At 46.1% G+C, this 17,843-nt stretch overlaps 1 protein-coding gene across 1 annotated transcript in view; it reads left to right on the top strand.

Annotated features, from left to right (window-relative positions):
• Positions 1–2,955: 2,955 nt before the first annotated feature.
• The window catches only part of BFSP2 (beaded filament structural protein 2), a gene marked incomplete at both ends in the record, with an annotated part of 86,072 nt that continues 71,184 nt past the window's right edge, over positions 2,956–17,843 (top strand). The window contains one exon of the mRNA XM_082839290.1: positions 2,956–3,444. Coding sequence (XP_082695416.1) covers positions 2,956–3,444 — 489 coding nt within the window. The remainder of the gene's footprint in view (positions 3,445–17,843) is intronic.

Here is a 17,843-nt window from a genome sequence, read left to right as displayed (position 1 = left end):
GAGGAAGATGTCATTGTATTCTTGTTCAGCCCTGCAGGCCTGCCTGGGGGTCACGGGGACGTCTCCCCTCACTGCTCTTTCCATCGGTGGTCACCTGCTGCCCCGTGGGCCCACGGCCAACAGGGGTCGGACCCCCAGAGATGTGAGAGGGGCTTCCAGAGATGGCTGCTTCTCCATTTATCCCTACTGTATAGTGGCTGGGAGAGAAGATAACTGCTTTGACCTTCCTTTCTCTAAAAGAAAAATAGTTTGATAGTATATTTTGAATATAGATGTTCTTATAGTCAGATTGGGACCTGAACTTGAATGTTGAGTCATATGTTCGTGTTATTGCTGTGGTCTCTTTATCATAACTTTTTCCTTTCTTCCTACATTTTCCTTTAAAAAAAAAAAGATGGCCTTCAAAAGTGTGTGTTCTCAATGTCCTGTGAACCTACTTAACATGAGTTTGGTGATTGTCTGTCTTCAAAGACTCTTCAGCCCACAAAGAAGCAGGTTATGTGTTGCTCTGAGATTCATTTCCCAGCGTGTTGCTGTCTGATCTTTCAACCTTATCATAATATTTCTGTCAGTGATTGCATTTAAAATATCAATGTGTGTGTGTATACAGAGAAAGAAATCTGTTTGAAAAGTAAAATTTATATATAATATATGTAATCAGAGATACATATGTTATATATACATATGTGGGATGTATGACTTATTTTTCCTTATCCACAGAATTCAGCTACCATGTATATATAAATAAACTTATTTTATTAGCCAGAGGATTAAGTTGCTAATACATTTTGCATTCTTTTCATTTTTAAATAACTTTTAAGTCTTCCTTCAGTACCAACACTACCTGTCCATCTGTATTTTTTAATCTGTTTTAACAGTAAGTTGGATTTTTATCAGAGTGATGAGCTAATAGCCATTTATCATTTGATAAAAAATTCTTTAGAAACATGTTTGGGATTTCTCCTCCCAAAAGTCATTTGTCTTCAGGTCTTTGGAGATACTGGTGTCAAGACACACCCTCCTCCCCTTCCCTGGGCTCAGGACTGTATTGTAAACATCTTTGGTCAGAGAAATCTGAAGTTAACCTCGCCACTGAGTGTCACCATTCCGTAGAGTAACAGTGCCTAAACACGGCACCTTTGTAAACAATGTAATTAGTGGCTTGAGCTCTTCATTTAGCCTTGGACGATGCATCCTAGAATTCCTGCAGCTCCTGGGACCCATCAGCATAACCTGTTTTAAGAGGATGTTATTATAACACAGACTAATGGGCGCCACGGGCCTTCGGGGTGCACCAGAGGTGGTGTTCTCAGCGAGAAAGCCACATCTAAATAAACAAGGGGCACTGCCAGCCTTTACTTGATCAAGTTGGTTCCTTAATCTGATAATCATATAACCAACATTGATATTTATAAAGTACCTTCCATGTCATTTCAAATAGAAAAAGTAGAAGGAAGAAAGAAAAAGGGAGAAGCACATAGAATATTCCAGAATATTTAACTCTGCCTGTGTGACATTGGGAGGTACCCTGTTTTCTGGGTTTAGGGAGACAGAGGGGGTCCTAGATAAGTCACTGGACTAGGAGTCAGAAGAGGCCTTCTCATCCCAGCTCTGCCACCTCCTGGACAGGGGACCTTGGGTGAGTCACAGCAGCTCTCAGGTTGTCATCACACAAGGGAGAATAGGTGATCATAGGACATGTGAAGATGCTTCTGGAGTTGTGCACTGTGCAGCCCAAATGTCAGTGCATGTCAGCCCTGAACCTACCTCCTAACGTCGAATTGAGAACTCAGTGAAGTAAAGCATGGAAATCTGCCCAGCACTGGATGGATTCAGCTGACCCCTTCCCCTTCTCTCCTCAAGGTACATTCCCACATTGCAGGATCTGGGGTAAATATCCAGCTCTGGGTTTTGGATACTTCATTTCTCTAGGGTTAAACTTAAATGCAGTGGGTTTTAGTCCATTTTGTTATCCTGGGGGCTGCAAGATCCTTTCTGGATACTGAGGGCATGAGTTAAAGTCTAGAGGGTGTCATCCAATCCTAACTTGGAGCACCCTTAAAGATCTTACCAGAAAACCTCTTTGTTTTTATTTACTAGTTTTCTGGCAGTTGGGGAAACAGAGGTGTGGGGACCATCTGGAGCACAGTAGGTGGCTGACATGTGTGGGACCTGAATTTGCCCACGGTCCCTTGTCTAGTGCATGAGAGAGTTAAGAGCCCAGGCCAGTGCATGGAAAATAAGGTCCAGAGAGGTGAAGCAGTGTGGCCAAGGTCAAGCAGCTGATGAATACAGTGCGGGGGGGAGGGGGCAGGAAGGTGCCAGCGAGGGACCTGAAGCTGCTGCCGGGACTGAGGGAGGGGGCGTGAAGGAAGCAACAGGCTTACTTTGTTTCTCTGGAGTCCCTGGGGCTGCCTCCCACCAAGGCTGGTTCACAGCCATCTGCAGGCACACCTCCACAGTCACACACGCAACACAGATAAGGCTGGAGATCCCTGACATCAGCCCTGGAACACCTGGAGTCAGTCCTGGCTCAGCCACTCGCTGCACTTGTGATCTAAGGTCTCTGAGCCTCAGTTTACTTATCTGTGAAGTGGGGCTGCTGGGTGCCTGCCTTGCCCTCTCAGGTAGCGAAATACACAAGCCCAGATGAGCCACCTTCACAGCCTGCACTGATCCTGCCTCCCCACTACCCGCAGAAAAATCTAGGAGGACACGTACACAGCCTGCACATGACCCTGCGGAGAACGCCTGAGGGCCTCTCTGCACACAGCCCTGGGGGGGCCGTTTCCCTTTCAGCTTGGTGAATGGTGGAAACTCATGGAAAACAGCAGACAAAGCAGCCCTGGCACAGGGAAGCTGCCAGAGAGGCCAAGTCACGGGGACGCTGGGGCTGGAAACCAAAAGCCACTGGGCTCTGCAAACCCACCAGGCACAGCAGAGGCAGAAGGGGCGATGAGCACAAGGCGAGTGGTGGTGGAGGCGCCCGCGGGGGCCAGCTCCAGCATGCCGCTCCAGCGGCACAAGGCACCCTTCAGGGGAGCACAGTCATCATCCTCCCTGGATAGCCTCCCAGCCTCCAGGACTATTGCCGTGGGTGGTCTTGCCCGAACACCCAGGGTCTATGTAGGGATGACACCCAGTGGGTGCACAGGTGGCCTGGGTGCCCGCGTGACCCGCCGGGCCCTGGGCATCAGCAGCGTCTTCCTGCAGGGCCTGCGGAGCTCAGGCCTGGCCACGGCACCCGCTCCAGGCCTGGAGAGGGACCTCAGTGCCGTCGAGGACCTGGGGGGTTGCCTGGTGGAATACATGGCCAAGGTGCACGCCCTTGAGAAAATCAGCCAGGAGTTGGAGGCACAGCTGCGGATGCACCTGGACAGCAAGGCCACGCGCTCAGAGAGCTGCAGTGCCCTCCGGGCCTCATGGACCAGCAGCTGCCAGCAGGTGAGTGCCTGGGAGAGGATGCTGACAGCTGCCTGCTGCACCTCTGGAGGGTCATTATCAGAGAGCAAGGGTGCCGAGGCAGGGGGCAGGGAAGTGAGTGGTCTGAGGCCAGAGAGACTGACCCTAACCCCTTACGCTTCCATGCTAAAACCGTTAATGACGATAACAAGAATAACAGGGCCCACAATTTACTGAGGTGTACTCGGGGGCAAGCCCACGCCAGGCCCTGTGCAGGCACTATCTCCTCTAGGGTTCAAAGCAATGCTGTGCAGAGGCTCATTCACTGATTGCATTCTTAGATGAAAAAAATGAGGCGCAAAGATGTTATGTGCCCAAAATCACACAGCCAGTTGGGAGATGGAGCTGAGATTTGAACCTCAATGTTTCCAGGTCCAAAGCTTGCATTTGTCCCATCAGCCTGGGCTGACTCTGTAACCTTTGTGTTAAGAACAGGTTTTTACAGCCATCGTCAAATGAAATACCACTGAATGGATGTGGCATTAAAAACAATAGCTATTTGTAGTTTTTTAAGGAACCTCCGTACTGATCTCCATAGTGGCTGTACCAATTCACATTCCCACCAGCAGTGCAAGAGTGTTCCCTTTTCTCCACACCCTCTCCAGCATTTACTGTTTCTAGATCTTTTGATGATGGCCATTCTGACCGGTGTGAGATCAGCTCAGTGCTTTGTGACCGCCTGGAGGGGTGGGATAGGGAGGGTGGGAGGGAGGGAGACGCCAAGAGGGAAGAGATATGGGAACATATGTATATGTATAACTGATTCACTTTGTTATAAAGCAGAAACTAACACACCATTGTAAAGCAATTATACGCCAATAAAGATGTAAAACAAACAAACAAAAAAAAAAAACAATAGCTAAATGGAGGTGTGTTCCTGTATCCGTTTATACAGGGCTGTCCCATAGAAATCTGAGCCATGCAGGTAATTGACAAGTTTACTACCCACAGTAATAAAAGTAAAAAAAAAACAGGTGAGGTTAATATTACTATATCTTATTTAACTCAAAATATTTTAAATGTTATTTCAACATGTAATCAATATAAAAAGTATTAATGAGATCATTTACATTCAAAGAGAACTTCTGCAATGATGGAAATGTCCTATATACTCACTGTCTAGTCTGGTAGCCACCAGCCACCTCTGGCTATTGAGCACATGACCTGTGGCTAATGAGACTGAGGAGTTAACATTTTTCTTTCATTTTCATTCATTTAAATTTAAATAGGCACATGTGGCCAGTGGCTACCTTATTGGCCAGGGCAGGGCACAGAGGTTTCCTCTCTGTCCCTTACTTGGTCAGGACCTGCTCTCCAGGGTGCTAAGCTCATCTGTCACATCTGCCTGCAGCCTGTGGTTCTGACGCTGGGGCCGCAGCCAGCTTTGCACAGCTCACCTGTCTCTTTGTGGGTGGCTGGCTTCTCTCCTCCCCCGCTCCCACAAATGCTGGCCTTGGCATCCCTCTGAGCTAAATCAGCCTCTAGCCCAGCCAGGAACTGCCAGCTCAGACCCTTCGCACCCTGGGGCACCCAGCACGCAGCCCATGGGGGGAGCTCACGGACCTTCATTCATGTGTGCCTGGGTGATGCTGGGCACACACACTCAGGGGCTCCCCATTTGCCCCTCCTGCCTCCCACTTCACCCCAGGATGCTTCTCCCCCACCACCAGCTGGTGCCTAGCTGACAGCACAGTACGCATGACACCCAACACTGTCCTCTTGGCTTTTCCCCAGAGCTGCTGTTCTGCTTGCATCCATCTATGCTGTGAGAAGAACCATCTTAGAGCAGTCTGGGGCGTTAAAGCTGGCAAATCTCAGACAGCCATTCCTCCAGGATTCTCTCCAACAGTGCTGATTCCAAATATTTGTATCCTGTAAACCACCAGAACGCCCCTATTCCAGTATTTCGATATTGGAAATTCCAATATTTCAGCATTTGCCAGACAATTTCTTGCACTCAGATGTCACACTGACTTTTCACAAGAGGTCAGGCATCCCACTTTCTAGGTCAAAAAGTATGACCACAAAACCTAGTCCATACTCAACAGAGACTGACTTGGTCTGGCTCCAGAGGTTTGGGCAACTTACCCAACTTCTTTGAGCCTCAGTTTCCTTATCTGTAAAATGGGTATAATAACACTGTGGGTATTCCAGCAAGTCCATATAGATAAATAAGTCGCATAGGTCCTGCCTGCAGGTAGCCTACAGATTAGAGAAGTGCACAGTGAGAGCAGTACAGGCACAGTGCTGTGGGCTGGATGCCAAGACAGTCAGCCCCCCTATGGGGGTCATTTTCCTTTCAGGTGACTCTAAGTGAGATTCTAGGTATGAATACAGAGTTCTCTTTTTCCTCTTTTATAAAACATGGACTTGAAGATACAGTTAGAACAACCTATAAAGTGGAGTTATTTCTGTATCACACAGCCCAGTCCTCCAGCCATGTTTAGCTCTGTTCCATCAAAGAGAAAAGAAAATTCTACATATCTGAGATAGACACACGATTTTTTTTCTGTTGCTGTTGCAAAACGGACCCACATTTGGCTCTAAGATGGCTTTGCTGATACCTGCTCTCCAACCCGTATTCTCCACCCCATCACCAGAATGCTCGTTTGGACATGTGCAATTTGACTGCATTATGTCCCTGCCCCAAACCCTCTGGGCTCCTCCTAACCAACAGGACACAATCCACAGCCCGGGGCTCAGTCCACAAGGCCCTTCCGAAGCCACCTCCATCCTAGCCACACTACCCACCTGGGAGGCCGTGAACACACCACATGCCCTCGACCTGGCTACTCCTCTGAGCTGCTTTCCTGCTCCTTCTGCAATCGCTTGGCAGCCTGCACATACATCCACTGAGGCAGCTACCATGTTGTCCTGTGTCATTTGCGTGTCTAGACCCTCACAGTCCAGGATCACTTAGACAAATAGAAAGGGCACAAGCTGGGGGTCAGGGGAACCTGCGTTTGGCTGTTTGTTGGCTCTGCTACCTACTAGCTGGGTGGCTTTGCATCAGTTACTTAACTTCTCTGAACTTGTTTCCTCATTTGCAATTTGGGGATCACTTTATCTGCTACACAGGGCTGTTAGGGGGTTAACTGAATGTAATGTATTTAGTAAAATCAGTGACTAACAGCCTAGAAATACATTCCTGGCACTACAGATACCTAGAGTAAAATCAGGGACTAACAGCCTAGAAATACATTCCTGGCACTACGGATACCTAGAGCCACGTACACGATCGATGCTCAATGATGAGCGGGACCTCCCTTCAAATCCTGGTTCTGCCACTCACATGGACCACCCACTCATCTGCTCCATGTCTCCCTTTCCCCGCCTTTGAAATGGACGAACACCTCACCAGTAGAATGGGCCGTTATGAGCATGAAATGAAATAAGATGTGAAAAGGGGCTGTGCACGTGCAGTGTGGCATCCTCAGTCAGAGCACTTGCCCCCGGGCGCTGGGCCTCTGGCCAAGGGCTTGCTGTTGGAGCCATGGCTCCCTTCAGGGCCTTATTAGCAGGACTCCTTCCCCCCCCACCACCAACAGTGTCCTCTCATCACCCAAGAACCTGGGGAGACAGCTCCCTCCTAAGCCCTCTCTGTCCCCAAACGGTAGGCCCAACTTCTGGGCACTGAGAAACAACACCCTTCCCACTGAGGGGCAGGCCCCACTGCCTCCCTGCTCAGGAAGGACCCAACACCCCCCCAGGCCCTCTCCCCGTTCCCGGCCTAGAGCTCAGCCCCCCGCACCTCCACAGCCCAATTATTTCTGGAAGGGTCGCCTCCTCCTCACGGAGTCTCAGAGGCAGCCACACGTGCTGGCGGTTGCTGGGATCCAGAAGCCGAAAACTCTTGTTCCTCTGCCCTCACTTGGACTTCTTGGCCTGGAGCTTCCTGCCCATCTTTCCAAACACCTGCCCCCGCATTCCTTACCCTTCACAACGCTCCCTTACCCTCGCCCCTTGGAAGCCCATTTTCCTCCACCTGCAACCACCTCCCCGCCCTTGTGCACCCAGCAGAACTCCTCACCCTTCAATCCAGTTCAGTGGCACCTCTACTGTGAAGCCCTCCCTGACCTTTGACTCCTCAGGACCAGCACTGGGCTTGAGGCTTGGGATCAAGCTCTCAGTTACTGAGCCCTGAAGGGGCTGAATGGTGGTTGGGCACCTAGAGAGACACGTCACCTCCTCCTTAGCCTGGGCCCCTAACAAAATCCAACAGGGGCCTCTGTCTCCCAAGAGCAGGTTGGGCTGGAAGTCCATTTCAGCGGCACATTCTCAAACCAGGCTGCAGGAGCCATGGGGAAGTTCAGAACAAGTGACAAGCATGATTTCCTTTTATGTCCAACACTTCTGTAGCTGTTTGTGAAAAGAGAACAAAAGGTTGGAAGGGGACAGGGCAGTGTTAACTGAGAGCTCCCAGAGCCTTTCTGGGAAGGGGGCTCTCCCACCCCCACCAAGAGCTTTCACCCACCAACCATGAGGAGACAAAGGCACATATTCAGAAAAACAAAGGTGAGAGGGGGAAAGAGATTGTTGCCACTGTGGGAAAAGCCACAGCATGGAAAGCAGCCCAGAACGGGGACTCAGGGGTTCACACCATAGCAGGGTCGGGAAAGCAGCCTGAGGAAATTGTCTCCATCCTCTTTCACTGTATAAGTTTGTGAGCCTTGGAAGAACTAGGGTCAGAGTCAGGGACAGCTTCACAGGTATGGGCCGAGTACAGCCCTATGGAACCTGAGCTCTGAAGGCCCCCAAAGTTGGGATTTAAGACTCAGTAGCCACCATCTTGAAACTCTCACTAGCTGTATCTTTGAATCTGTATTTTGTAAGTGAAGTCCAATGGCATGATGAAGCATGTGTCAGGAACTTGGAGCCTTGGCTCAAACAGGGTCCCTGTCTCCCTGGGACAGCCAGGTCCCATGACCCCTGGAAACCCAAGGCCTCATCTGACCTTCCCCGCCTTGCCCCACCCCCAGCAGAGGCCTGGTCACAGGGGCGGGGAGGGTCAGGGTGGCATGTTGGGTGGGGCGCAGATCCAGGGCTGGCAGCACCATGGTGCACTCAGCAGGCAACTGACAGGGAAAGGGTGAGCCTCTTGGCCTACACTAGATCCAGATGCCTACAGAGTAGCACTGAGGTTCAGTACTTTTGGGGGTCTCCTGTCCCCCATGGATTAGGGTGGCCAGTCTATAGGAAAGGGAGATGCCTGGCTGGCCTTCCCCATCCCTGGCCAGGGCCTGGCTCCTCAGTCCAGTGGCTGGCAGGAAGGGTAACCCCTTAGTAGTGGGCCACACTGTGCCCCAAATCATGTGGCACAGCCCCCTGGGTGCCTTTGAGGGTTGCACCTGCCCCTTGACTATCCCTATGCTCAAGGGATTGCAAGATTAAACAGCAAAACTGACCATGATAGGTCAAGAGAAAAACCAGGAAGAAAGGAAAATTTTAGTACCTTTAAAGGCCCCCTTTCTCCTGCTTTTTGAACACGGAGCTCTATATTTTCATTTTGTACTGAGACCCACAAATTATGGAGCTGGTCCTAGTTAGAGTTAAATGTATATGAAGTTCCTTTTCAAGTCCAAATCTCTCTCTCTCTGTGACTCAGCTCTGTTAGACCCTCTCAGCTATTGATACTTCTACTAAGCAGTAAAAACGGAAGAATTCCCAGGTGGTGGCCACAGAGGCCAAGGAGGACCTGGGCACCAGCACACTGCTCGGGCAAAAGGTGGTCCTTTCCCTCTCTGGCTTTGCTGAGTGCTCTGACTTTTCTTGCCAAGTGAATAATACTGATAATAAGCTCTGGCAGCAACATCAGGCCCTTTCATCCTCAAACAGGTCAAACACAAGGTTGGAATTAGCCGCCTCCCTTCCTCGGAGCTGCAGATAAAAGGAGAATGGGGACGGAGGAGGTGCAGCCACAGAGTCTCAAAGCACACGGAGCGGGCGGAGGCCAAGTCCGCGGAGATGCTGCCTGGGAAAGAAAAGGGAACGTGGCGGCTTAAATCTCCATCGAATTTAGGGGTCTCCATGGGAGAAACCAGTGGCTTACAGCTCCAACAGCAGAGGCTGTCAGCTGGAGTACAGGAGAAATCAAAATTATTGAAAGGCAAGAGGATTAGAATTTTAAATGGGCCTGATCTGAATATTTTCCCTGCTCTCACAGTCCCACTTTCTGTCCCTTGCAGAGAAAGAGACCCCATACTCTGGGGATCTACCTATTTGGGGAAATAGCTGGAAACTTAGGCAATCTAGGTCTGGGCCAGGTTTCTCTCCCCACAGCACTTGTGGTCCTAGCAGGTTTTTAAATAAAAGATACGAGAAGAATCCTCCCCTCTGAATAAAATGAAAGGCAACAGGGTCATTGTTGTGATTCACAACCTGGTGTCCCTGAAAGGGGGAGGGAGAAAGAACTGAGCAGTTTTAGAGCCTGCAAAAGCTTGAATGCATTTACCCAAGACAAACCACGCAGTCTACTGCTCAAGAAATACAATTTCTTTAGTGAGAGGAGGCCAGTAAGATAGTTACTCTGTTAGCCGGTCTATAAGGGACACTGAAGTATCATTAGAAATGTAACCATACAGAGAAAAATATATTGAGAATTCCTCTGAGGGAGAGTGCTGTGTAAGACTGAAAAAATCCTCCGACGGAGCAGGGGAGGGGAAGGAGGCTTGAGGCTCTTGACTGAGTAATACAGGTGGTCAGTAAGCTGCTTTCTAAGAAAGGTGGTTTCCTGGGGGCTCTTGTTTTTGCTGCATAGAGTGTCTGGGAGGGAGCAGAATTGCTAAAGAAATTAGGGGAGAGACTGAGTCCTGTTACTCGGGGCCTCTGTGCCCTTCCCATACGCGGAGCTCAGCCACTCTTAAATCTCTTAAGATCTGTTAAAATATGAGGTCCGTGTTGAGGAAAGGGACAGAGGAATCTAGATAATTAAAAACAGAGGGTGTGCTGCAAAGACTGGGGATTATGAAACCAGAGAGCCCTGAGGTCAAACTCAGGCCTCACATGACCTCGAGGCAAGTTCTTCCTTGATCTCTGTATCTTGATACCTCATCTGGATAATGAGGATGTTTGGAGACTTTCTTGAATCATAAATTGTCTCTGAGAAGAAAACACTAGTGCCCTTCCTGCAGAAATTAAAAAGAAAGGGATGTGTACTATCTCTACTACTACGTAACATTGGTCAGAGGTAGTAGTCAATGCGATCATAGAAGAGAAAGCACCAAGAACTGGAACAAAAAAGGGAAAATGCTGGTCTTTCTGGAGAGTCCAAAAGGTTCCATGTGACAATTTTACAACAAACAATAATATGATTTTAGTAAAGTAGCAGATTATAAAAAGAAATAAAGATCAATGCCCCTCATATCTATAAACAACGAAAAAGGATATAATGGAAGAGAAAATCTCATTTATGATAGCAAAAAATAAAATGAAATACCTTTAAATAAACTTAACACGACATGTCTGGGACTCCCCTGGTGGTCCAGTGGTAAAAACTCCGCCTTCCAATGCAGGGGATGCGGGTTCGATCCCTGGTCAGGGAACTAAGATCCCACATGCCGCGGGGCAACTAAGCCCACGCTCTACAACTACTGAGCTCGCATGCCTCAACTGAAGGGCCCGCATGCCACAACTACAGAGCCCACGCACCCTGAACCCCTTGCACAACAACTAGAGAGAGAAAACCCACATGCAACAACTAGAGAAAAGCCCACACGCAACAACTAGAGAGAAGTCTGCATGCCACAACGAGGAGCCCACGCCACAGCTGAGACCCAATGCAGCCAAAAAAAAAAAAAAGAAGAAAATAAATGGGACTTCCTTGGTGGGGCAGTGGTCAAGAATCTGCCTGCCAATGCAGGGGACATGGGTTCAAGCCCTGGTCTGAGAAGATCCCACATGCCATGGAGCAACTAAGCCCATGCGCCACAACTACTGAGCCTGCGTGCCACAACTACTGAAGCCCACGTGCCTAGAGCCCGTGCTCTGCAACAAGAGAAGCCACCACAATGAGAAGCCCACACACCACAACAAAGAGTAACCCCCACTCACTGCAACTAGAGAAAGCCCTTGCCCAGCAACAAAGACCCAATGCAGCCAAATAAATAAATAAATTTTTTAAAAAAGAAAAGAAATGAATAAAATTAATAAATATTTTTTAAAATGTCCAAAATCTATATAAGACTGCAATAAAACCCTCCTGAAAGATACAAATGGAAAGAAATACCATGTGCTCAAATATAAAGACTCAATAGTATAAAGATGTCAGTTCTCTGTATTAATTTATAAATTTAATGCAATCCTAATTTTTAAAATACCACAGTTGTTTTTTCTTAGCAGTAGATGGGCTTATCATAAACTTCATTTGTAAGAACAAAAAGGCAAGAAGAGCCAAGAAGAAAAACTAAAAAAAGAAGAGCAAGGGGAAGGGAAAGCACTCCCAGATAATAAAACATACTAGAAAGTCTCGATCGTTAAAGCATTAAAGTACATGAGGGATAGGAAGGCCAATGGAACTTAAAACAAAATTTAAAAGTAGGACCCACTGTATATGGAAATTAGTATTGTTAAAGGCAGCGTCTTTTCAGCAAGTGGTATTCAGGAAACTGGATAGTCATAAGGAAAATAATAAAATAGGATCCATCCCTCACTGTATTCTAGGATCAATTCTAAATGCATCCTAGATTTAAATGTAAAAGAGGAAGCCGTGGGGCTTCCCTGGTAGCACAGTGGTTAAGAATCTGCCTGCCAATGCAGGGGACATGGTCCGAGCCCTGGTCCGGGAAGATCCTACGTGCCGCGGAGCAACTAAGCCCATGCGCCACAACTACTGAAGCCCCGACGCCTAGAGCCCATGCTCTGCAACAACAGAAGCCACTGCAATGAGAAGACTTGCACCGCAATGAAGAGTAGCCCCCGCTCACTGCAGCTAGAGAAAGTCCGCGTGCAGCAGCGAAGACCCAGTGCAGCCAAAAATAAATAAATTAATTTAAAAAAAAAGAGGAAGCCATACAAAGCTAAATTCCTTTATAACTTGGTTGTGGGAACATTCGTTCTTGATACAATTCAAAATCTAAAAGCAATTTATTGATTTTTTAAAATACTGATGAATTTGATTACCAAAATTTTTTTAAATTTTACATTGCCATATAACACCATAAGCAAAACTGAAAGATATATGGCAAACTAAAAAAGAAGTATTTGCAACTTAGAATATAAAGTGTTAATATCCCTATTCTATAAACAGCATTTAAAATTTGAGGTTTAAAAAAAAAAGCTAGCAACACTCTCATTTTTAAATAAGCTAGAGATATAAAGAGACATTTGAAATTAAAATTAAATGAAAATGGTTCTTAACCATACAAAAGTTTGCTCAACTTCACTCATGATAGAGAAATATAAAAATAAAACAAAACCTACCTGAGATACCATTTTCACCTATCAGATTGGCAAAACTCCACAAATATGTCAATCTATTTTGTTGGTGAAGCTCCAGGGAAGTTCAGACAGTACTAATGGGAATAGAAAATGTTGCAACCACTTGTAGAGAAGAATTCGGCAATTTCTAGACAAATTTATATGCATTTATGTATATTGAATTTGATCCAGCAATCCCACTTCTAAGAATCTCTCCCAATGACACATTGGCAAAAACGTGAACAAGAAGTATGCATAAGGGCTTCCCTGGTGGCGCAGTGGTTGAGAGTCCGCCTGCTGATGCAGGGGACATGGGTTCGTGCCCTGGTCTGGGAAGATCCCACATGCCGCGGAGCGGCTGGGGCCGTGAGCCATGGCCGCTAAGCCTGCGCGTCCGGAGCCTGTGCTCCGCAATGGGAGAGGCCACAACAGTGAGAGGCCCGCGTACCGCAAAAAAAAATAAAAAAGAAGTATGCATAAGACTATTTATTTCAATCCTATGAATAATGGCAAAAGACAGGAAACAACCCAAATACCTATCAATAGGGGACTAGTTGAATATGCAATGATAAATCCACAAAAGGTATGAGGAATAGCTCTGTAACTATTATGGAATGATCACTTCAAGGATATATCGTTGAGTTAAAAAGCAAGGTGGAGAGAATATGTATGTCATTCTACCACTTACCTAAGAAAGAGGAAGGGATATAAGTCCCTTCATGTCATACGTATTTGCTTATAATAGAAAAAAATACCATAATGTTTTTAAATGATCACTTACAGGAGGAGGGTAGAGGGAAAAGGAACAGACACTAGAGTTGTTTTAACTTATCTTTTTATGTGGAGATGACTTTGGAACCATGCAAATATTTTACAGAATTATAAAACAAAATTAAGTCTTAAAAAGAAAACCCTAAAAATCAAAAAGAAAAGGAAACAAATGAATCCAACAATGTATCAAATTTATGGTATAATTACCCAGAGAAGAAATATTCCAAGTGACTTTTAAAATCACAGTAATTTGACTGTACATCCCTAAGGGGGATACAAAAGAGTACTGCTAAAAGAATCTTAAATCATTTCAGACATCATGTTGTCGGTGATAGGTTGGTATTATTGTGACCCTGTGGGGGTGGGGGGGTGTGGGTGCGTGTACTGTGAGATAAAGCAAAAGAGTAACTATATATTTGTGTCATTGAGAACTAAGACTTTTAGTGTAGGTGAAAGGAGACACAGTTATAAGGTTGATAAAGTTTAGTGACAATTCTTTAGTCCTGAATTTGAATTGGAATTATCAGTATAAAACCATGGTGTATGTCAACATAAAATTAATATATATCCATTTCCTAGCTCTGGTCAGTGAAAAGACCTAGAAACAATGTCCAATGCAGCAGTACTGAGCATTTTCAGCCTCAGATTTTGGTCTCTAACCACCATCTTTCACTACAAGAACAGAAGCTCCTTAGAGAAATGGCTAGATCCAGGTTTGGGGGCAGGAAATGTACAAGATGAGTCTGAGAACCCAAGAAAACTATAAAGAACTACTAGAGTCACATTAAAAGACTTAAGAGCCAATTTGAATAAGCTCCCACTAATCAAAGATGTCTAAGGGTCAATAGGAATATTAACTACAATAGATTGAGACATATCAAATATGTTTAAATCTATGAGCTCAGTATTAAATCCCTCCCTGCCAAATCCCACTAATTTGTTACCTTGGAGTCTGCTGGGGAACCAACTCATTTTTTGGAAACTGGTAGATAATGAGAAAGAACCAGGCATTCTTCCTGTCTTTCCTATAAGACCTGTAGGTACATCATGGTTTTAAAAAAAAAAAAAAAAGAAGAGAGGAAGTGTCTTTTTGTAGAAGTATTACAGCTAAAAAAAAAAAAAAGTAATTATTAATTTTATTTATATGTATCACTAAAAATAATTCTTAAAATAGAATTTGAATGTCACCACTTTGCAACCATAATAAAATAATGGATCTAGGCAATAACAATCATCAAATAGCTACTAATCTCACAAAAAGAGAGACCGGCAGATGTGCACCTCGTGGTGGAGTTCACACCACCACCTGTGAAGTAGTCTTGCCAAAAAAAAAACGAAAAGAAAATTGCAAGGGATTAAGCCTCAAGATAGAACTACTAGTTTACAGGAAATACAAAAGGTCAGATGAACATGTTAATTGACACCATGGGGATGAAATCAGCAAATCCTGACTGTGGGAAACTACAGGGCTAAACAGCCAATTTTTTCAACAAGCAAAAATTGTGAGGGGAAAAAAGAGAGATGGGTAGGAGGAGGGGGTATCTATAAATTAAAAGAGATTAAACTGACATATCAACCCATTAACCCATTGAAATGGACATTATTTGGACCACTATTCAAGGAAACTGTTAAAAAATACATCAGATAATTGAGGAAAGAAGCACTGGATATTTGATGATATTGAGGAATTGTTATTAACTTCTAGGCGCTATGTTATTTTTAGCTTTGTAGAAGTTATGTAGTTTTCTTAAAGCATCTTCATAATTTAGCAATACCATACTGAAATATCTGAAGAAGAAATAATATGATAGCTAGGATTTGTTTAAAATAATCTGGGGTGGGGGCTTCCCTGGTGGCGCAGTGGTTGAGAGTTCGCCTGCCGATGCAGGGGACACGGGTTCGTGCCCCGGTCCGGGAAGATCCCACATGCCACGGAGCGGCTGGGCCCGTGAGCCATGGCCGCTGAGCCTGCGCGTCCAGAGCCTGTGCTCCGCAACAGGAGAGGCCACAACAGTGAGAGGCCTGCGTACCGCAAAAAAAATAAAAATAAAAAATAAATAAAATTAAATAAATAAATAAATAATCTGGGGTGGGAAGGAAATGTGAGGGGATATTGGTGAAAATAGGCCATGCATTTATAATCATTGAAGCTGGTGATGGTTATATGGGGGTCCATTATACCATTTTTTCTTTTTATATATGTTTGAAATTTTCATAATAAAAATGAAGATAGAATATCTACCTCCTAGAATTGGTCCATAGGTATTAAATGAAATAATGTATATAAATTGCTGGGTGCATAAGCAATACCCAGTTAAAGTTTGTGGAATTGAATAAACAAGAAGATAGAGACATTGAGTGGGTAACAACATAAACAACTGTGTTTATATACATGAATTCATCAGTGGTTCAAACCACAGACACTGCAGGAGTTTAGAGAATGAGTGGGGTACTAACCAGCCCTCAGAGGTGCCCCAGGAAATGGAGATGAAATGTGAGACCCAACGAACCTGCCAGAAGCTCGGCATGGACCAAGTTGGGAGTCAGGACCAGGCATGACCGTCTGCAGGGCAATCTGCATGTGGGGTTGACTCCCCAGCTGTCAAAGGGAAAGTCTGCACTGGACACTTTGTTAAAATCAGCAAGACAGGTTTTATTCAGACTACAGCAGTAGGTAGAGAGACTTCAGAATAGAACTGAGAACACTGAAGGAGGTTGAGGGAGGGTGGTCTAGGTAATTCGGCCATCCGTGTTTGCTACCTGGCGCTTATCCAGAGGAGAAACACACTTCTAATATCTTTATGACACGAGCAAATTGGAGGAAGTGCCCCCCAAAGTTAGCATCATACCCTCTTACAGGAACCCAGATATTTATTTGCATTTCACAGGTCCTGGAGGAAACATTCTGGGTTGTTGGAGATTCGTATCTTGAAGGAGTAGAGAAAGCATTTACAGTTCCAAGTTTCCTAAAGCAATCGTCTAAGAAAAGGTAGGTCAGGAGCCTCTTGTCAGGTTTTGGCTGGAACAGTAAATTCTTTTGGCAGCCTAAGCTTTCTCAGGCAGGCATTTCAAGAGGGCTGGGGTCATCCTAGGGACATGGCCTGGAGCAAATGGAAGCCATGTTAGCGTCTGGTCAGGTCTCCTAGTGGAGGGAGGGGGTGGCTGGAGGGTGCCGTGCAGTTTTCAGGTCTCACCTCCAAGCGCCAAGCTCTCCCGGTCTGTACCCCACCTCCCTCAGCTCTCTATTCCAAGAGTGTTACACCACAGCGCACAAAAGGCAGCCCACAGGGGCTGGGCAGTGAGGGCTGAATACAGAACCAGGCAGGCTCAAGGTTTCAAATCAGAACCCTGAAGAGAAATACTAGAAACAGGCCGAATGCTCCATAGGCTAAATAATGCAGCAGAATCCTCTGCAGTTGTAAGAAAGGAACAAGGAAGCTCGCTATGTACTGATGGGTAGCTAGCACCAATCTATATTTTTTTGAATAAAAAGGCAGACTGCAAAACCTGTGTGTGCCACTGTTTGTGTTTAATAAAAAAAGGAAGGAAGGAAGGGAGGGAGGGAGGGAGGGAGGGAAGGAGGGAAGGAGGGAGGAAGCAAGGTGGGAGGGCAGACCCTCTCTGGAGCACACACAAACTGGTGGCAATGGATGCTTCTAGTGTGGGGCTAGGTGACTGGAGACAGAGGCAGAAGCAGGCTTACTTTGGACTCCTGCACTGTTAGAATGTTTTATCTTAAAAGAAAATGAAGTTATAAATAAAACTCCTGCCAGTGACTTGTCACTGAGGGCCAGGGAGGGGAGTGGGTATTCCAGCCAGGTCCAGGGCTGCTGAAGTCCCCACAGGCTCACAGAAGTACAACCAGGTGGGAGGAGGAAGTCTTCTCCACAGCCTCCTCTCAAGACGAAACCCCTACAAAGTTCAAGAGCCGTGTACAAGAGCGATAGGAAGGACCTCCTCCTGGCCTGTACCCTCCAGAAGAACTAAGTTAAAACTTAACCCAGGCAAGTGCCGAGGACACACGTGGTGCCTCTGTACGGGGAGTTATTCAAAGAATGGCTGAAACCAGCAGAATGCAATCCAGGGCCCCCGGCGTTGCCCCAGAGGGTTTATGCTGATCCACTGAAGTTGAGGACTCAATTTAGGAAAATAAAACCTAGTTTATCGTTGTCTGGCTGGGGAAAAGCACATAAAGA

Source organism: Leucopleurus acutus, assembly GCF_964270905.1.
Source record: "Leucopleurus acutus genome assembly, chromosome: 5".
NCBI lineage: Eukaryota > Metazoa > Chordata > Mammalia > Artiodactyla > Delphinidae > Leucopleurus > Leucopleurus acutus.
This window is presented reverse-complemented; position numbering and strand designations above follow the sequence as displayed.